Here is a 16,754-nt window from a genome sequence, read left to right on the forward strand (position 1 = left end):
GCAGAGGTCAAATGGTAAAATTTGACAGAGAAAAGGTAAGAACAGTCATGTTAATGCACAGCATGGACAGAAAGTGACAATCAAGAAGGTTGTGACGTACAAGACCTGCAGACACCTTTAGAAGTACTTAACTGAATGTGGTTTTTTGTTTTTGTTTTTGTTTGTTTTGGGTTTTTTTTTTTTTTTTTTTGAGACGGAGTTTCGAACTGAGCATGGTATTTCTAAGGAACAAAATTAAAGGTCAGTCTATTAAAACACTACTTGATCTATAAACAGTAGAAACCCCAGACTTGGTAGCCTAAATCCTGACTTCAGTGACCACTATGGAGAATCAAAGTCACTTCCAGTTTCCAAACACAAGTTGGTTCACAGACATAAAGCCCCTGGATTAAATGAGGCATGGACCCCTAAAACACAACAGTGCCACAAGTATTTATTGTAAATTTTCCTCTAAGATTTCCATTAAGACACTTGCAGCTGTTTACTAGAGTATCTGTGTGCCAATAAAAAGAAAATATCCAGATTTTTAGGAGATTACTAGATGCTAACTCTAAAATGATGCTAATTACTGGGGAATTTACAAAAGTGAAAGACTAGAGTTGGAAGTGAAGTTTTGGCCCAAATCAGCTCACAGTAAATGTGATCAGTCAGTCAATCTACCCTGCAGTTATTTCCCTAGGCCCTGGAGGTATAATAGAAAAAAACACACTCGGTAACTGGTAGATATTCCATATTGGTTTCCTGATCCATGGAGTTAGGACTGTAATGTAAGAAGGGACCAGTGGAAACAAATGATCTTGCATATGTGTTTTATTTTCTACACTAATTTGTAAGCACTGGGACGTGCATTTTGCTTTCACATAGCAGGGTACACTAACACCTTCACTGTCTTTTCCTAAAGATTACATCAACTCTCCTGCTCTTTGTCATAATAATAGTCTGTAGAGATCTTGATTAACTTGACATTTTGTCATAATAATAGTCTGTAGAGATCTTGATTAACTTGACATTCCAAAGAACGATATTACACTGATGACAACATAGATTGGTCCTGAAGTGCATAAGCAGCAAGTATAGGTTAAGTCTCCGTAATCCAAAAGTCTGAAATCTGAAATGTTCCAAACTCTGAAACTTTTTGAGCACTGACATAACACTCAAAGGAAATGCTCACTGGAACATTTCGGATTTTTGGACTAGGGATGCTCAACCAACCAGTATGTATAAAGTAAATATCCCCAAATCTGAAAAAAACTGAAATGTGAAATACTTCTGGTCCTATGCACTTCAAATAAGGAAAACTAAACCTATACTTTGATACTTTGGTAGGACGCATGCAAGTTAGGGATTAGCAGACACATACCACAAAAATACAGGGGCTGCCACCTTGGTAAAGTTTCTAGAGTCCAGTGGTTGAAAGCACATGAGGGTGAAAGCTGTACTCTGTATTTCCCAACAATTAATAAGAAATAACTAAGTTAACTGAGGGGAAAAAAAATTCGGACTGGGAAGAGAAAAAATGATTATGTACAATATGCTGGCACCAACCAAAATTACACTGCTGTAGTACTATGACCACAATCAATGATAACCCTGAAAGACAGCAGTGAAACAAAAGCCTCCCACTAGGGAGAACTTAATGTTGTACTATGTTCACCACTTCATCTGGAAGGAGAGATAGCCTGAGGTATAAATCTACATTGAATCATAGGCAATAGATGATGGGTTGGCCAGCAGTTCAGGTCCTGAAAAGAATAAAATTGGAAAACTGGATGACAAGAAAGTCTGGAGAAGAGATATGAAAATAGATCCTTTAGAATGCACACAGAATAAAAATATATTTGGTTTTGTTTGTTTGGAGACGGAGTTTCACTCTTGTTGCCCAGGCTACAGTGCAATGGTGTAATCTTGCCTCACTGCAACCTCTGCCCCCCTGGGTTCAAGCGATTCTCCTGCCTCAGCCTCCTGAGTAGCTGGGATTACAAATGCCCGCCACTTCGCCCAGCTAAATTTTTTTTTGGGGGGGGGGGCGGTATCTTGAGTAGAGACAGGGTTTCACTATGCTGGCCAGGCTGGTCTCGAACTCCTGACCTCAGGCGATCCACCCGCGTTGGCGTCCCAAAGTGCTGGGATTACAGGTATGAGCCACTGCGCCTGGCTAAATATATTTGTTTCTTAAGTGAATATTCTCTAAAGACTAACCAATTTTTAAAAACTATCTTAATAACATGGATAAGAAGACATTGTTCAGTCAGCTTTTTATCCCTTCCTACTGAGGCTGCTTGATGCATTAATGTACAATGTGGCCATGTCAACAGAGATGGAGGTTACGCACAGACACGACAACATGGACTTCCCCTCACCAAGGCTGCATCTAGCTAGGCAAACTATGGAGTGCCTAAACTGCAAGTGACACAGACTAATACTGAGTCCCCAATCAGGTGCCATTTCCCAGGGACCTGGTAATAAAATATTTCCATCATGGAGGGGGCAGTGATCTATCTTCTCTGAAAAAGACACTTTTCTAAATAGGAACTTGACTTACCTGACAGCAATGCATCTGTCAGGACCACCATTCAAGGACTTAGGGAATACCTAAGTATTGATGGCTTCCCACACAACATTGGTTCTAACTAAGGAACTTGTTTCACAGCAAAAGAAGTGCAGCACTGGGATCACTGTGTATGCCATTACTCAGGAGCAGCTAGCTTGACAGAACAACAGAATGACTTACTAAAGATTCAGTTATGACACTGGTTAGGAGATAACCTCAAAGACTGGGGTTCCTCTTGAAAGTATGTGGTATAAATGGTTTACATCAGTGTCCAAAACACAACACTATTTTTCATACTGCCAGAAAACACATGTATGGGAATTAAGTGTTCACAGTGATTCCTCTTACATGCCTAACAGCTTACTAAACTTTTGCCTCCTGCAACTTTGGGTGCTGATGGTTCAGAAATTATGGTTCCCAAAGATGTAACATTTCCACAACACTTCCATTGAATTGGACCTTGAGAATGCTGCTTGGCCATTTTGCACTCCTCGTGGCACTGAATTACCACCTAGGAAAGGAGTACTGGCTAGAGTGACTGGTCCTGATTACCAAGAAAAAAACTGGGCTGCTGCTACACAATGGACTATGACTGGAGCCCAGGAGATTTTTGGGGGGCATGTCTAGTAAGAACGCAAAATTACAACTAATAAAAAAGCAGGTAAACTGAGGATTCTGACTCTTCAAAAATGAAGGTGTAAGATGCTCCACCGGGGGGAAAAGAAAAAAAACAAAAACAAAAAAAAACCCTGACCATTTGAGGTGCTAGCTGACAACAGGGAATACAGAATAAATGGTGAAATAAACTCACAGTATCAACTATGGCCTTATGACCAGTAACAGAACAGAAACTTTGGCAGCAAACACACAAACACATACACACACCCCTATCTTCTTGCAGTTTGCACATTGATCCTATCAACATCACCCTACCAGTGACATATCACCCCAACGGTGGCACTCATTTTGTTTTAGCATCAACCACTGATGTTAGCTTCTAGTTTTTTTTTCTTTTCCCCCAGCACCTTTTCCGTAAGTCTCTCTGCATCCTGCCAAAGCTACCAGTATCAGCTGAACAGGAATTCCTTCTCATATGTCTGGGGACAAGTTCCTAGGGCTCTTCCACTGAGCTACAAATAAAGTTTTGTTAACCTCAACCTCCATCAGCCTCTTTCCTTTGTTCCTCTATCACTTTCCTTTGTGCCCACTGGTGGTCGGCAGGGGGCTCTCCCTGGTAGATGTGTTCTAGCTGCTGCTTCTTGGTCTGGAATGGGAATCATGACCTCCACATCCCTACCCTTCTCACTGAAGCTATGAGTCTGCTCTTGCCCTGGGCTCCTTTCCTTGCCAAGCAGAAAGAACCACCCATACCTGCGCTTGGTGGTACAGCTGCCTCCTGCAGTCATTCTATCTAGGTTGTCTCACTATCCCTTTTCTGATCTTTCAAACTTCTCCATATCTGTGTAACTGACTCCCTATTTAAAATTCCCTCTGGTAAAATTGCTAGGGTAGACCAGGTGCGGTGGCTCATACCTGTAATCCCAGCACTTTGGGAGGCTGAGGCAGGAGGATCACTTGTGCTCAGGAGTTCAAGACGAGCCTGAGCAACATGGCTGGGGCAAAACCACATCTCTACAAAAAATACAAAAATTAGCCAGGCTTGGTGGCACATGCCTATAGCCCAGCTACTCAGGAGGCTGATGTGGGAGGATCAATTGAGTCTGGGAGGTAGAGGTTGCAGTGAGCTGAGATCATGCCACTGCACTCCAGCCTGGGTGACAGAGTGAGACCTCGTCTCAAAACAAAAAGGCAATCCAAAAAATGAGAGGAAGAGAGAGATCTTACCAGTCAATGAATGATCCCATCAGTTTTCACTAACATTTAATGAGATCCAAAGAATACAAAAACATCCAAACTTATCGAATCAAAAAAGAGTAAATGCATTTTAAAAATTTCCCAGCTGTGAAAACCATGATCTTATAATTTGGCCTTGCTATTCTTTTCTATTTAATAATCTAATAATGTAATCATTATAGATTGACTAATCTATAAATATCTTTTTTTTAAAAAAGATATCGATTGAAAGCCAGGTATAGTGGCTCATGCCTGTAATCCTAGCACTCTGTGAGGCCATGGTGGGAGGATGGCTTAAACTCAGGAGTCTAGAAATCCTGGGCAACATCATGAGACCCCATCTCTACAAAGAATACAAAAATTAGCTAGGTATGGTGGTGAGCACCTATAGTACCAGCTACTCAGGGGGCTGAGGTGGCAGGATCACTTCAGCCCAGGAAGTCAAGGCTGTGATTGTGCCTGGGCTACAGAGCAAGACCCTGTCTCCCAAAACAACAACAACAACAACAACAACAACAACAACAACAACAAAAAGATACTAATGGGAAACTGGGCAAGGTGTCACGTGCCTGTAGACCCAGTTACTCAGGAGGCTGAGTCAGAAAGATTGCTTGAGCTCAGGAGGAGTTCAAGTCCAGCCTAAGCAGCATAGCAAGATCCCTGTACCTTAAAAATAAATAAATATAAAAATGCCACTGATTTGGAAGCTCTATGTAGAAATTTAGTTCTAAAACTCCAACCAAGTGTTTTTATCCTTACTCAACTTTCCTCTACAAACAACTCAGGATCTTGGAAGGCAATGAACAGAAAGAAAAGTAAACAGGAACTCTGTACTTGCTAATTATTTCAATTTCTTAAAGTCTATGCCATGGCAAAATCTTTAGGCATCTCCTAAAAAAAAAAAAAAAAAACTCCACATTTATTTTAGAGATAAACTTGTGAATCAATTAAATCAGGTTTTTAAAATGGAAATTACACAAAGCAATACATAGAGACTAACTGGCTATAATGGCTATTTTCTAAGTCAAAAAAGTTGGGCATTTATATATTCTGAAAGCCTAGTGGTCAAGGTTTGAAAATAAATGTTGTCTTATCTAGGTGTTCTCCATGAATTAAACAGTGGACAAATGAATATACTGTACACCTGTCTGGGTAATAAAACAAGTATGAGTTAATAAATACCATCCACTTAGTGAGTGGTTAAATTATGCTATTAATTTATAAAGTTTACTTTTTGAAAACATGGCATCAGCTCTCTAATTATACAAGTAATTCACTAACATTTCTTCCTAAAAATATATCCAAAAATAATTTTTAAAGAGGCCCTGGACAATATGTTAAATAAATAATATACCAGACCATGTAAATACACATACTCAATGTTTGTTTATGACTGAATGAATAGTTTACATTTATGACTGCATAAGTTACACACAGTATGCTGTGTTAGCAATATACTGTCTAGTGAAATAAGCCTTGGAGAAACAGCCAGAAGCCTTGCTTATATTCCTGACTCCATCAACATCACGCTGTAACATCTGGGCCAAGTCACTTTATGACTTATCCTATCTACCTGTAAAATGAGGAATAATAATATCTGCCTTTAATAGCTTACAACTAAAATAGTAACTATAAAAAACAAAGCTGTGGAAGAAAGACATTATGTACATATATTGAATTTCAACTTTTATCCAAAATAAAAATCTTTTTTTTTTTTTTAAGATGGAGTCTCACTCTGTTGCCTAGGCTGGAAGGCAGAGGTGCAATCTTGGCTCACTGCAACCTTGGTCTCCCGGGTTCAAGTTCTATTTTTAGTAGAGACAGGGTTTTTACCATGTTGGCCAGGCTGGTCTTGAACTCCTGACCACAAGTGATCTGCCGGCCTCAGCCTCCCAAAGTGCTAGAATTATAGGCATGAGCTACCATGCCCAGCCCACAAAGGAAAAATCTTAAAAGTTTTGAAATACCTCACTGACTGATCTTGAAGAAGACAGAGTAATAGAGAAGATAGAGCATGGCTTTTAAAATAAGACAATCTAGACTTCACCACCTGCTTCTATGCTTGTGAACTTGGGCAAGCCTATGTAAACTCTCTAACTTTGAATTTCCTCATACATAAAATATAAACATTTACCTCTTACAGGTTGTAGTGAGTATTAAATGAATAAAAATATGTCAATTGCCTAGCACACTGCCTTAAGCATACAAAAAAAGTTTCTTTCCCTTGAAGTTTATGGTTACATTAAAAATCATATTCCCTCTTGGATTCATACAAAAACCTGACTTCAAGAAAAGCTATAAGGCACATACTGGCTCTTCTTTCTCTCAAAACAAAATAATAATAATAATAATAATTTTCAGTCAAAGCAATTTAGCATCAACACATGTATCAGTGAGGTAGGTATTTATTTCCTACCAAAAGTTCATTATCTCATGAGAATATTGCTTTATATAGTAATTTCTTTAAACTATAGTATTTGATACCTCCTTTCTTTGTTAAGTAAGGGATGGACTAACAATTTAACAGTTGTATACACAGACTATATAAATTCAACTTTATTATAAAAAGCAAACACACAAAACAAAAATCTTTTTAACCGCCTGAATATACCATTTCTAGCCTAGTGCCTTCTACTTTCAGTGTTAAGCCTATGAGAAAGTACACAAAGAGCCCTCTTGTTTTCCTCTGGTCAGTAGACATACAAGAGTAATTTTCAGTTATGTTAAATCCACAATGATTTCAAAGCTAAAGAACCATGTTAGGAAGGAAATAGTTGAAGAATATTACTAGATACAACTGATTTTCTCATGTAGACATATGATTCATTCCTTCAAAAAAAGCAAACAAAACCAACAAAATCCTACTCTGATCAAAGTTCAACCCCAAATATTATAGTAACTTTATGAGAAATCAGTTTAATACTGAATTTCTAGTCATAAAATATATTAAACAAAAAGTATAATCTGTGACAGGAAAGACGGAATGTTTCCAGGGGAGAAGAAGTTTCTACAGTTCACCTATGGCAAATGCTATTAATTGGATGATATATCCAATATGTATTCAGAATCCAGTAGCTGAATCCACACAGATTTTGCATAGCAAAAACTTTGGCACAAAAAGTGGCAATAACATTTACTCAAAAATAAAACTGGAGTGATATTTAACAGTGTAAAACTTTCTAAACTAAGAAAAAAATGACCATAAAGGAAGTTCATCTGATTCGCTTTCTAGGCAAGGGTTTCGATAGAATTGAATGTTTTTGAACAAACAACAAACTAAAAATTAAACAAACAGAAGTTGGTAGAAACTCTGGAAATCAGCCGCATTTACTCTGGATGAAAATCTTTCTGATAGTTTAAAAGAGAGGAATGAGGGTATAGGTCTGTTTTATCATTGCTTTCATCTAAAAACCATTAATCATTAAAGGTGGTACAGGTATCAAACAGAATTTTGCTTCCATCCTAAATATATGGTTTCTTATAAAGAACAGCACGTTTTGCAGTTCATGGTGAACTTCCTGATGTTTCTGCAAGAGTACTTTTCTCGCTCTCCAAAACGACCTCATTCCTAATCTGCTGTTTCTGTTTGCCTCATCTGCACTTAGCAGATCATGCTTCAGTGACTTAGAAATCCCAGCCACCCAAATTCAAGCCAAAGTTTGAATTGATAGGAAAGGCGGGAAAAATCAAGTAATTAAACTACACTTGGAAGGGAGAATGGTTTTACCTCCTAAGACTTTAGAGTGTTCTTTAATCTAGAACCAGAGTCTCCAATTTTTAAGGAGACAAAAGTCATGAATTTATTTTTAACTTAAGGAATTACGTTGTAACTGTTATAATTCTCTTGGCCACATCTTCCAATTTTACCTTCTGGCCATAACACAAAACCTCTAAAACCATTCCACTTGTTAACACTGGATACTTCAAGTGAAATAGTTCAGTACTCTAAAAAGTTACATTATTAAGAACTGCCTCAAATTGTTGCAAATTATCACATACTTGGTTTAGAACCTAAAAGGGAAGGAGAAAATGTCTGTAGTAAGCCTGGAGATAAAGCCTGTATAGTTAAGCTTGACAACCATATTCTGGTGTTATTAAGCCAATAGCCAGTGCTAGTAGTTTAAAAAATTAAAAAATTCAGTTCCTTTCATCTTATAAATCAAAGAATAAGCTTGAAAAGCTTTCTTAAAAATTAAAACCACCTTAAAAGATGGTGTTACCAAATATGTAGTAATTTTATACAGTTAAAAGTTGGAGACTTTAGGGAATTAATATAATACATAGAAATATCTGAAAGAACAATATTAATGAACTTATATACCCCAAATCAATGCTCCATTAAAAAATAAAACAAAAAAATTAACAGTTAGTTGTTTTTTGTTCTGCTAAGTCATCTTAACTGGTAAGCACTTTATAACATACCTTTGTAGAATGCCATTTTCCTGGGGTATTACACCATTGATAGCTGCCTGCAAACAAGAAACAGAGAAGGCCATTGAAAGAAACAGATAAATGCCAAATGTGATGGAGAACACTTTCAAAGGAAATACGTATATTTTTAAAAATGTATTTAAATATAATACTAATTTTTTTAGTGAGGCAAAATGTTGTCTACTAAATACATGTTTCTATATTTCTGTTATAAAACTGTATTTTAAAAAATTTAAAAACATGCATTTGACATGTAACATCGCCAAACCTTGAGTCATAAAGTCTAATTCCACAGTTCTAATTCAGGCAAAACACCCACAGAACCCAAAATTTAAGGATGTCTAAACAGGAAAAATCAGTAACTTAATATTATAAACATTTCCTTTGTCAAACTGAGAAGAGCAAGATATAAAATCACAAATGAAAGTACTATTTCATGTTATGATCATTATTCTTTCTTTCCTTTTTTTTTTTTTTTTTGAGACGGAGTTTCGCTCTTGTTGCCCAGGCTAGAGTGCAATGGCGCTATCTCAACTCACTGCAACCTCCACCTGCCAGGTTCAAGCAATTCTCCTGCCTCAGCATCCCAACTAGCTAGGATTACAAGCATGAGCCACCAAGCCCGGCTACTTTTGTATTTTTAGTAGAGACAGGGTTTCTCCATGTTTTAGTAGAGATGGGGTTCCTAATCACTTTTTATAGTGATGAGGTCTCACTATGTTGCCCAGGCTGGTCTCAAACTCCCGACCTCAGGTGATCCACCCGCCTTGGCCTCCCAAAGTGCTGGGATTACAGGCATGAGCCACCATGCCCAGCCATTACTCCTAATGAAAAAAACATTGAGAAGAAAAGAATATAGAGGCAAAAGTCCTTCAATAAACCTAACACCATGACTATTAACAGGTGACAAAAGGAGGCAGCATTAGAGGAGAGGTTTCCTTATATAAAACATCCCTAAAACTAATCTCTAAGTAGTACCAAGTAGTCAGAACATAGCACAGGTATGACAGGACATGGATGTTTTTGAAGGCTATTAAGCAAGCAGGCTGTCAAATCCTGGACTGTAGACAGCTTACTGCAGGGTAACAGAGAATATTCTCAGGAGAACAAAACAAAAACAAACAACAACATAAGCCCAACTTTTCCAACTCTGTCTTTATACTATAACAACTTCTCCTTCCCTACCCTTCTGTATCCACATCAAAATGAATAACCCACAAAAACAAAATACACCTATCAATTCAATGTTTTATCAGCTGCCTGGAAATCCATTGCCAACAGGAGTTTGGGTATTTTGTGAAATATTAACTTAAGTATTTGCCAGAGGTGGGTCAAATTCATACCATCATACTGTTGAATGGAAATAGAGGGTAGGGTGTTTGCTATGAATTTTGAGAGCTGTAATGTTACAGTGGAAAAAAACAAAGAAATCCACAGATTAATATAGACAATAGATACCATAGAACCCTGACAACTCTGGAGGCTTATAAATCCTTTGAGTAAAGCAAATGCTAAAATCAGTTTTCAAAGACACAAATTCAATGGAAGTATTTCTGCCCAGTACCAGGTTAACTATCCTCTTTTTGTTGACAGCAATGGTTCTATCTACACATATCCCCTTTGCTAAATAACAGTAAATGGTTAAGAGAATGCTGTGTGGTGCTGGAAAAGAAACAAAATACCAGAGCTTAGAAAGATTTGGTTCAAATCTTTCGAAAAACATTTTCACTGAGGAATGCCAAAGTATAATGGAAAGAACACCAAGGACTCAGAAAGTCCAAAGTCTGAAACCAGCCTCTCCCATTTATTAATTTGGTAACCTTAGTGTAATCACTTAACTTATTTGAGCCTCAGTTTCCTTATCTGTGTAATACGTAATTGTATAATGAGCTAAACATTACATACTCAGCCACAAAAGTCCTGCCTTTTTGTTTCTAAAAGGCCTGTCTAGCACAGTGTCTGCACATTAAAGGCACTCAATAATTATTTATTAAAGGAGTTAGTAATAGAGGAATACAAAGAAAAGTCACCTATTCAAGACTTAAAGTCGGCTCAGAAAAACCTGGATTAAAAAATGCCTCAGCTGAGGCTGAAGAATGAGTGAAAAGTAGAAAGATGCGGAGGGGATTCTATGCAGAAGGAACAGTGACACAAAACCACTTTTCAACCCTTTCCTTTCCCAAAACCTTACATTATTTTAAATAGTTAATTTGTCTTGGAGAAGTTAGCCCCTGACCTCAATCTTATGTACGGCAAACTCTGTACATAAATAAGTAAAATGTAATCCAGAATTAAGGTACAATAAAAGTATAATTTGGTAAAGCAATAGAGAATAGGGAAACAGATTTTTGACTGTGATGATTAAGGAAAACTTTAGAGAAGAGGGGGCATTTGATCTACGCTTCAAACAACAGGAAATTACAGAAGCAAAGGAAAATTCCAGATTCTAATGTGCTCAATTTTGAACATGTTAACTTTCAGGTGACAGGAGAATATCAATTGTTCATATAATAAACGTGTATTAATTGCCAACTATGTACCAAGCACTAGGCTAGACAATTAAGATATAGTGATGAACATAACACAGCTTGCCTTCTACGAAGGACCAAGTATATTCAACAGTTAGTTTTACTATGAAAAATTCAGCTAATACCAAAATGGAGATATCCAAAATGTAACTGAAAAATCACAGCTATATTTCAGTAAAGCAACACCTGTTTAAAGGCAAATAAATGAAGCCCTAGAAATATTCTAACTCCCTCCCTCACTCAGCTATCTTCTTTGTTGAAGAAAAAGCAGACGAAGATAAAATCTGGAGTAATTCATTAAAAACAAAACAAAGAAAAATAAAAATGTAAAGGACAGATAGGAGGAAAAAGACTGGGAAAGTGTTACAGAGGAGGCAAAGAAGAACTATAAGGAGATATTACACAAAAGCTAGAAAATGTGAAAATACACTAAGATTATGAGGCCTAAGGTTATCAGACATATCTTAAAACAGTTTAACAATAACTAAATTATAAAAACTAAAAAGATAAATGGGAAACTAAGAATAACTGACTCTCTTAAAACATTTAGTGTGAAAGGCATAAAGACAGAAACTGTAAGAAGAACAGCTGCAGTAAGTTTTTGTTTGCTTTTTTTCCCCCCCATAAGAATATTGATTTCTTGAGTATATAGAATCCACAGGAAAAAAACAAAAAAAGACACAAGAAACAGGGGTAAAATTGAAAGTTTGGTGAAATACAACACTCTTACCAACTGCCTATTCATTGCTAAAATCAAAGTGAAAGATAAAATGTTAAAGGCAGCTAGGAAGAAGGAGGTCACCAACAAAAGAAACCTCCTCAGGTTAACAGTGGAACTTTCAGCAGAAATCCTACAAGCCAGAAGAGACTGAGGGATTATATTCAGCATTCTTGAAGAAAAAAAATTCCAACCAAGAATTCCATATATAGCCAAACTAAGATAAGCTTCATAAGAAAAGGATAAATAAGATCCTTTTCAGACAAGCAAATGCTAAGGGAATTTGCTACCACTAGACCTGACTCCTTAAGAGAGTGCTAAATACGGAAAAGAAAGACCAATACAGGCCATCACAAAAACACACTTAAGTGCGTGGATCACTGATAATATAAAGCGACCACACAATTAAGTATGCATAACAACCAGGTAACAACATGATGACAGGATAAATCCTCACCTATCAATATTAACCTTGTATGTAAATGGGTCAATGCCCCAATTAAAAGGCACAGGCTGGCAAGTTGGATAAGGAAGTAAGACCTGACTGTATGCTGTCATCAAGAGACCCATCACACATAAATGCAAGAGACCCATCAAACCCACAGGCTCAAGGTAAAGAGACAGAGAAAAATCTACCAAGCAAACAAAAAATCAACAAAGCAGGGGTTGCTGTTCTAATTTCAGATAAAACACAGTTTAAACCAACAAAGATTAAAAAACAAAAAAACAAAAAACTTTTCTCCCTAACACTGCTTTAGCTATGTCCCAGAGTTTCTGGTATATTGTATCTTTGATCTCATTGCTTTCAAAGAATTTCTTGAATTCTGCCTTTATTTTATTGTTTACCCAAAGTCATTCAAAAGCAGGTTAACTTCCATTAAATTGTATGTTTTTGAGTGATTTTTGGATCATTCAAAATACTAGCAAACCAAATCCAGCAGCACATCCAACAAGGGCATTACATAATGCTAAAGGGTTCAATTCAACAAGACGACCTAACTATCCTAAATATATATGCACCAAACACAGAAGCATCCAGATCCAAACAGCAAATACTTAGAGATCAATGAAGAGACTTAGTAACCACACAATAATAATAGGAGACTTCAATACTCTACTAACATTATTAGACAGATCATCAAGGGAGAAAATTAAGAATCAGTTTGGATCAGGCATTCCAGAACCAAACTGGACACTTGACTAAATAAGCCTAATAGACATCTACAGAACTCTCCATCCCAAAACAACAGAATATACATTCTTCTCATCTGCACATGGCACATACTCTAAAACTGACCACATAATTGGCCATAAAACAATTCTCAGCAAACTGAAAAAAAATGGAAACCATATCAACCATACTCTTCAACCACAGTGCAATAAAAATAGAAATCAATACTAAAAAATCACTCAAAAGCATATAATTTAATGGAAGTTAAAACAACCTGCTCCTGAATGACTTTGGGTAAACAATAAAATGAAGGCAGAATTCAAGAAATTCTTTGAAACTAATGAGATCAAAGATACAATATACCAGAGACTTTGGAACATAGCTAAAGCAGTGTTAGGAGAAAAGTTTATAGCGCTGAACACCCACAGCAAAAAGTTAGAAAGACCTCAAATTAACAGCCTAACTTCATGCCTTGAATTAAAGAAACACGAGGAAACCAGCCACAAAGCTAACAGAAGAAATAACCAAAATCAAAGCTGAACTGAAGGAAACTGAGACGTGAAAACAGCATATAAAAGATCAACAAGTCCAAGAGTTAGTTCCTTGAAAGAATAAATAAAACTCACATAATAACCAGCTAGACTAATGAAGAAAAAAAAAAGATACAAGCTCCAAATAAACACAATCAAAAATAACAAAGCGGACATTATCACCAAACCCAGAGAAATACAGGGAACACTCAGAGACTACTATGAACACCTCTCTATGCACAAAGGCTAGAAAACGTAGAAAAAATGAATAAATGTCTGGAAACATACAACCTCCCAAGATTAGATCAGGAAGAAACTGAATCTCTGAACAGGCCAATAATAAGTTGTAAAATTGAATGAGTAATAATAAGCCTACCAACGAAAAAAAGGCCAGGACCAGACACAGTCATTCACAGCTGATTTCTTCAGATGTATATAGATCTGATACCATTCTTACTGAAACTATTCCAAATATTTAAGAAAGAGAGACTCCTCCCTAACTCAGTGTTTGAGGCCAGCATCATCCTGACACCAAAACCTGGGAGACACAACAAAAAATGAAAACTTCAGGCCAATATCATGGATGAACACAGATGCAAAAATCCTTGACAAAAAACTAGCAAACAAAATTCAGCAGCACATCCAAAAGCTAATGTTTTATGATCAAGTGGGCCCTCGGATACAAGGTTGGTTTAATATGCACAAATCAATTGGCTCGGCGCAGTGGCTCATGCCTGTAATCCCAGCACTTTGGGAGGCTGAGGCCCATGGATTACAGGAGGTCAGCAGTTCGAGACCAGCCTAACCAGCATGGTGAAACCCCATCTCCACTGAAAATACAAAATTAGCCGGGTGTGGTGGTGCATGCCTGTAATCCTAGCTACTTGAGAAGCTGAGGCAGGAGAACTGCTTGTACCCGGGAGGCAGAGGTTGCAGTGAGTCAAGATGGTACCATTGCATTCCAGCCTGGGCAACAAGAGCAAGACTCTGTCTCAAAAAAAAAAAAAAAAAATTCAAAAAATACACAAGTCAATTAATGTGATTTACCACATAAACAGAACTAAAAACAAAATAACATGATCATCTCAACAGATACAGAAAAGGCTTTCAATAAAATTTACCATCCTTCATGTTAAAAAACCCTCAATAAACTAGGCACTGAAGGAGCACACTTCAAAATAAAATAATAAGAACCCATCTATGACAAACCCATAGCCAACATCACACTGAATGGGCAAAAGATGAAAGCATTCCCCTTGAAAACCTGAACAAGAAAATGATGCCCTCTCTCACCGCTCTTTTCAACATCTCCTAGCCAGAGCAATCAGGCAAGAGAAAGAAACAAAAGGCATCCAAATAGAAAGAGAGGAAGTCAAACTATCTCTGTTTGCAGATGACATGACTGCAAACCTAGAAAACCTCATAGTTTCTGTCCAAAAGGTACTAATTCTGATAAACAACTGCAGCAATATTTCAGAATATAAAATTAAGGTACAAAAATGGTCAGGCCAGGCATGATGACTCACACCTGTAATCCCAGCACTCTGGGAGGCGGAGGTGGGTATATCATTTGAGTCCAGGAGTTTGAGGTCAGCGTGGCCAACATGGTTAGACCCCGTCTCTACCGAAAACACAAAAATTAGCCAGGCATGGTGGCACCTGTGGTCCCAGCTATTTGGGAGGCTGAGGCAGAAGAATCGCTTGAGCCTGGATGGTGGAGGTTGCATAGAGGTGAGATCATGCCACTGCTCCAGCCTGGGCGACAGAGTGAGACTGTCTCAAAAAAAAAAAAAAAAAAAAAAAAGACGAAGCATGGTGGCTCATGGCTGTAATTCCAGCACTTTGGGAGGCTGAGGCAAGAGGATCGCTTGAGCTCAGGAGTTCAAGACCAGTGTGAGCAACATGGCATAACTCCACCTCTACAAAAAATACAAAAATAATTAGCCAGGCAAGGGAGTGTGCATCTGTAGTCCCAACTGCTCAGGAGACTGAGGTGGGAAGATTACTCTTGGCCCAGGTTGCAGTGAGCCAAGATCGAGTTACTGCACTCTAGCTTGAGTAACAGAGGGGTCAAACAACAACAACAACAACAGCAAAAACAACAACAACAGCAAAAACAACAACAAAACCAATATACAAAAATCAGTAGCATTTCTATATACCTATAATGTCCAAGATGAGAGTCGATACAAGAATGCAATTCCACTTACAATAGCCACAAAGAAAATGAAATACCCTAGGAATACAGCTAGGGGAGGTGAGAGATCTCTGCAATGAGAATTACAAAAGATTGCTCAGAGGTACCACACATGACACAAAGAAAGGAAAAAACATTTCATGCTCATCGATAGGAAGAATCAATATTGTGAAAATGGCCACACTGCCTAAAGCAATTTACAGATTCAATGCTATTCTTATCAAACTACCAAGGATATTCTTTGCACAATTAGAAAAAACTATTTTAAAATTCATATGGAATCAAAAAGGAGTCTGAATAGCCAAGTCAATCCTAAGCAAAAAGAACTTAAGCAAAAAACTGGAGGCACCACATTACCTGACTTCAAACTATACTATAAGGCTGCAGCAACCATTACAGCATGGTACTGGTACAAAAACACACAGACCCAGGGAACAGAATAGAGAGTCCAGAAATAATGCCATACTCCAACAACCACCAGATCTTTGACCAAGGTAACAAAAACAAGCAATGGGGAAAGGACTCCCTATTCAATAAATGGTGCTGGGGTAGCTGGTTAGTCATATGCAGAAGACTGAAACTGGACCCCTTCCATACAGCATATACAAAAATCAACTCAAGATGAATTAAAGACTCAAATGTAAAACCTAAAACCTCGAAGAAAAACCTCGAAGATAACCCAGGAGATACCATTCTGGACAAAAGTTCTGGCAAAGATTTCATGACAAACACGCCAAAAGCAACTGCAACAAAAACAAAAATTGACAAGTGAGA

The 16,754-nt window shown here is 37.5% G+C and overlaps 1 protein-coding gene across 4 annotated transcripts in view; it reads right to left on the minus strand.

Moving 5' to 3' along the window:
* FAF1 (Fas associated factor 1) overlaps positions 1 to 16,754 on the minus strand; it is a 495,227-nt gene that overhangs the window by 332,303 nt on the left and 146,170 nt on the right. For all 4 annotated transcript variants that reach the window (XM_021922862.2, XM_031668481.1, XM_021922837.2 and 1 more), the window contains one exon: positions 8,828 to 8,874. In XM_021922862.2, coding sequence (XP_021778554.2) covers positions 8,828 to 8,874 — 47 coding nt within the window. The remainder of the gene's footprint in view (positions 1 to 8,827; positions 8,875 to 16,754) is intronic.

The sequence above is a fragment of the Papio anubis genome, chromosome 1, assembly GCF_008728515.1.
Source record: "Papio anubis isolate 15944 chromosome 1, Panubis1.0, whole genome shotgun sequence".
NCBI classification, from domain to species: Eukaryota; Metazoa; Chordata; class Mammalia; order Primates; family Cercopithecidae; genus Papio; species Papio anubis.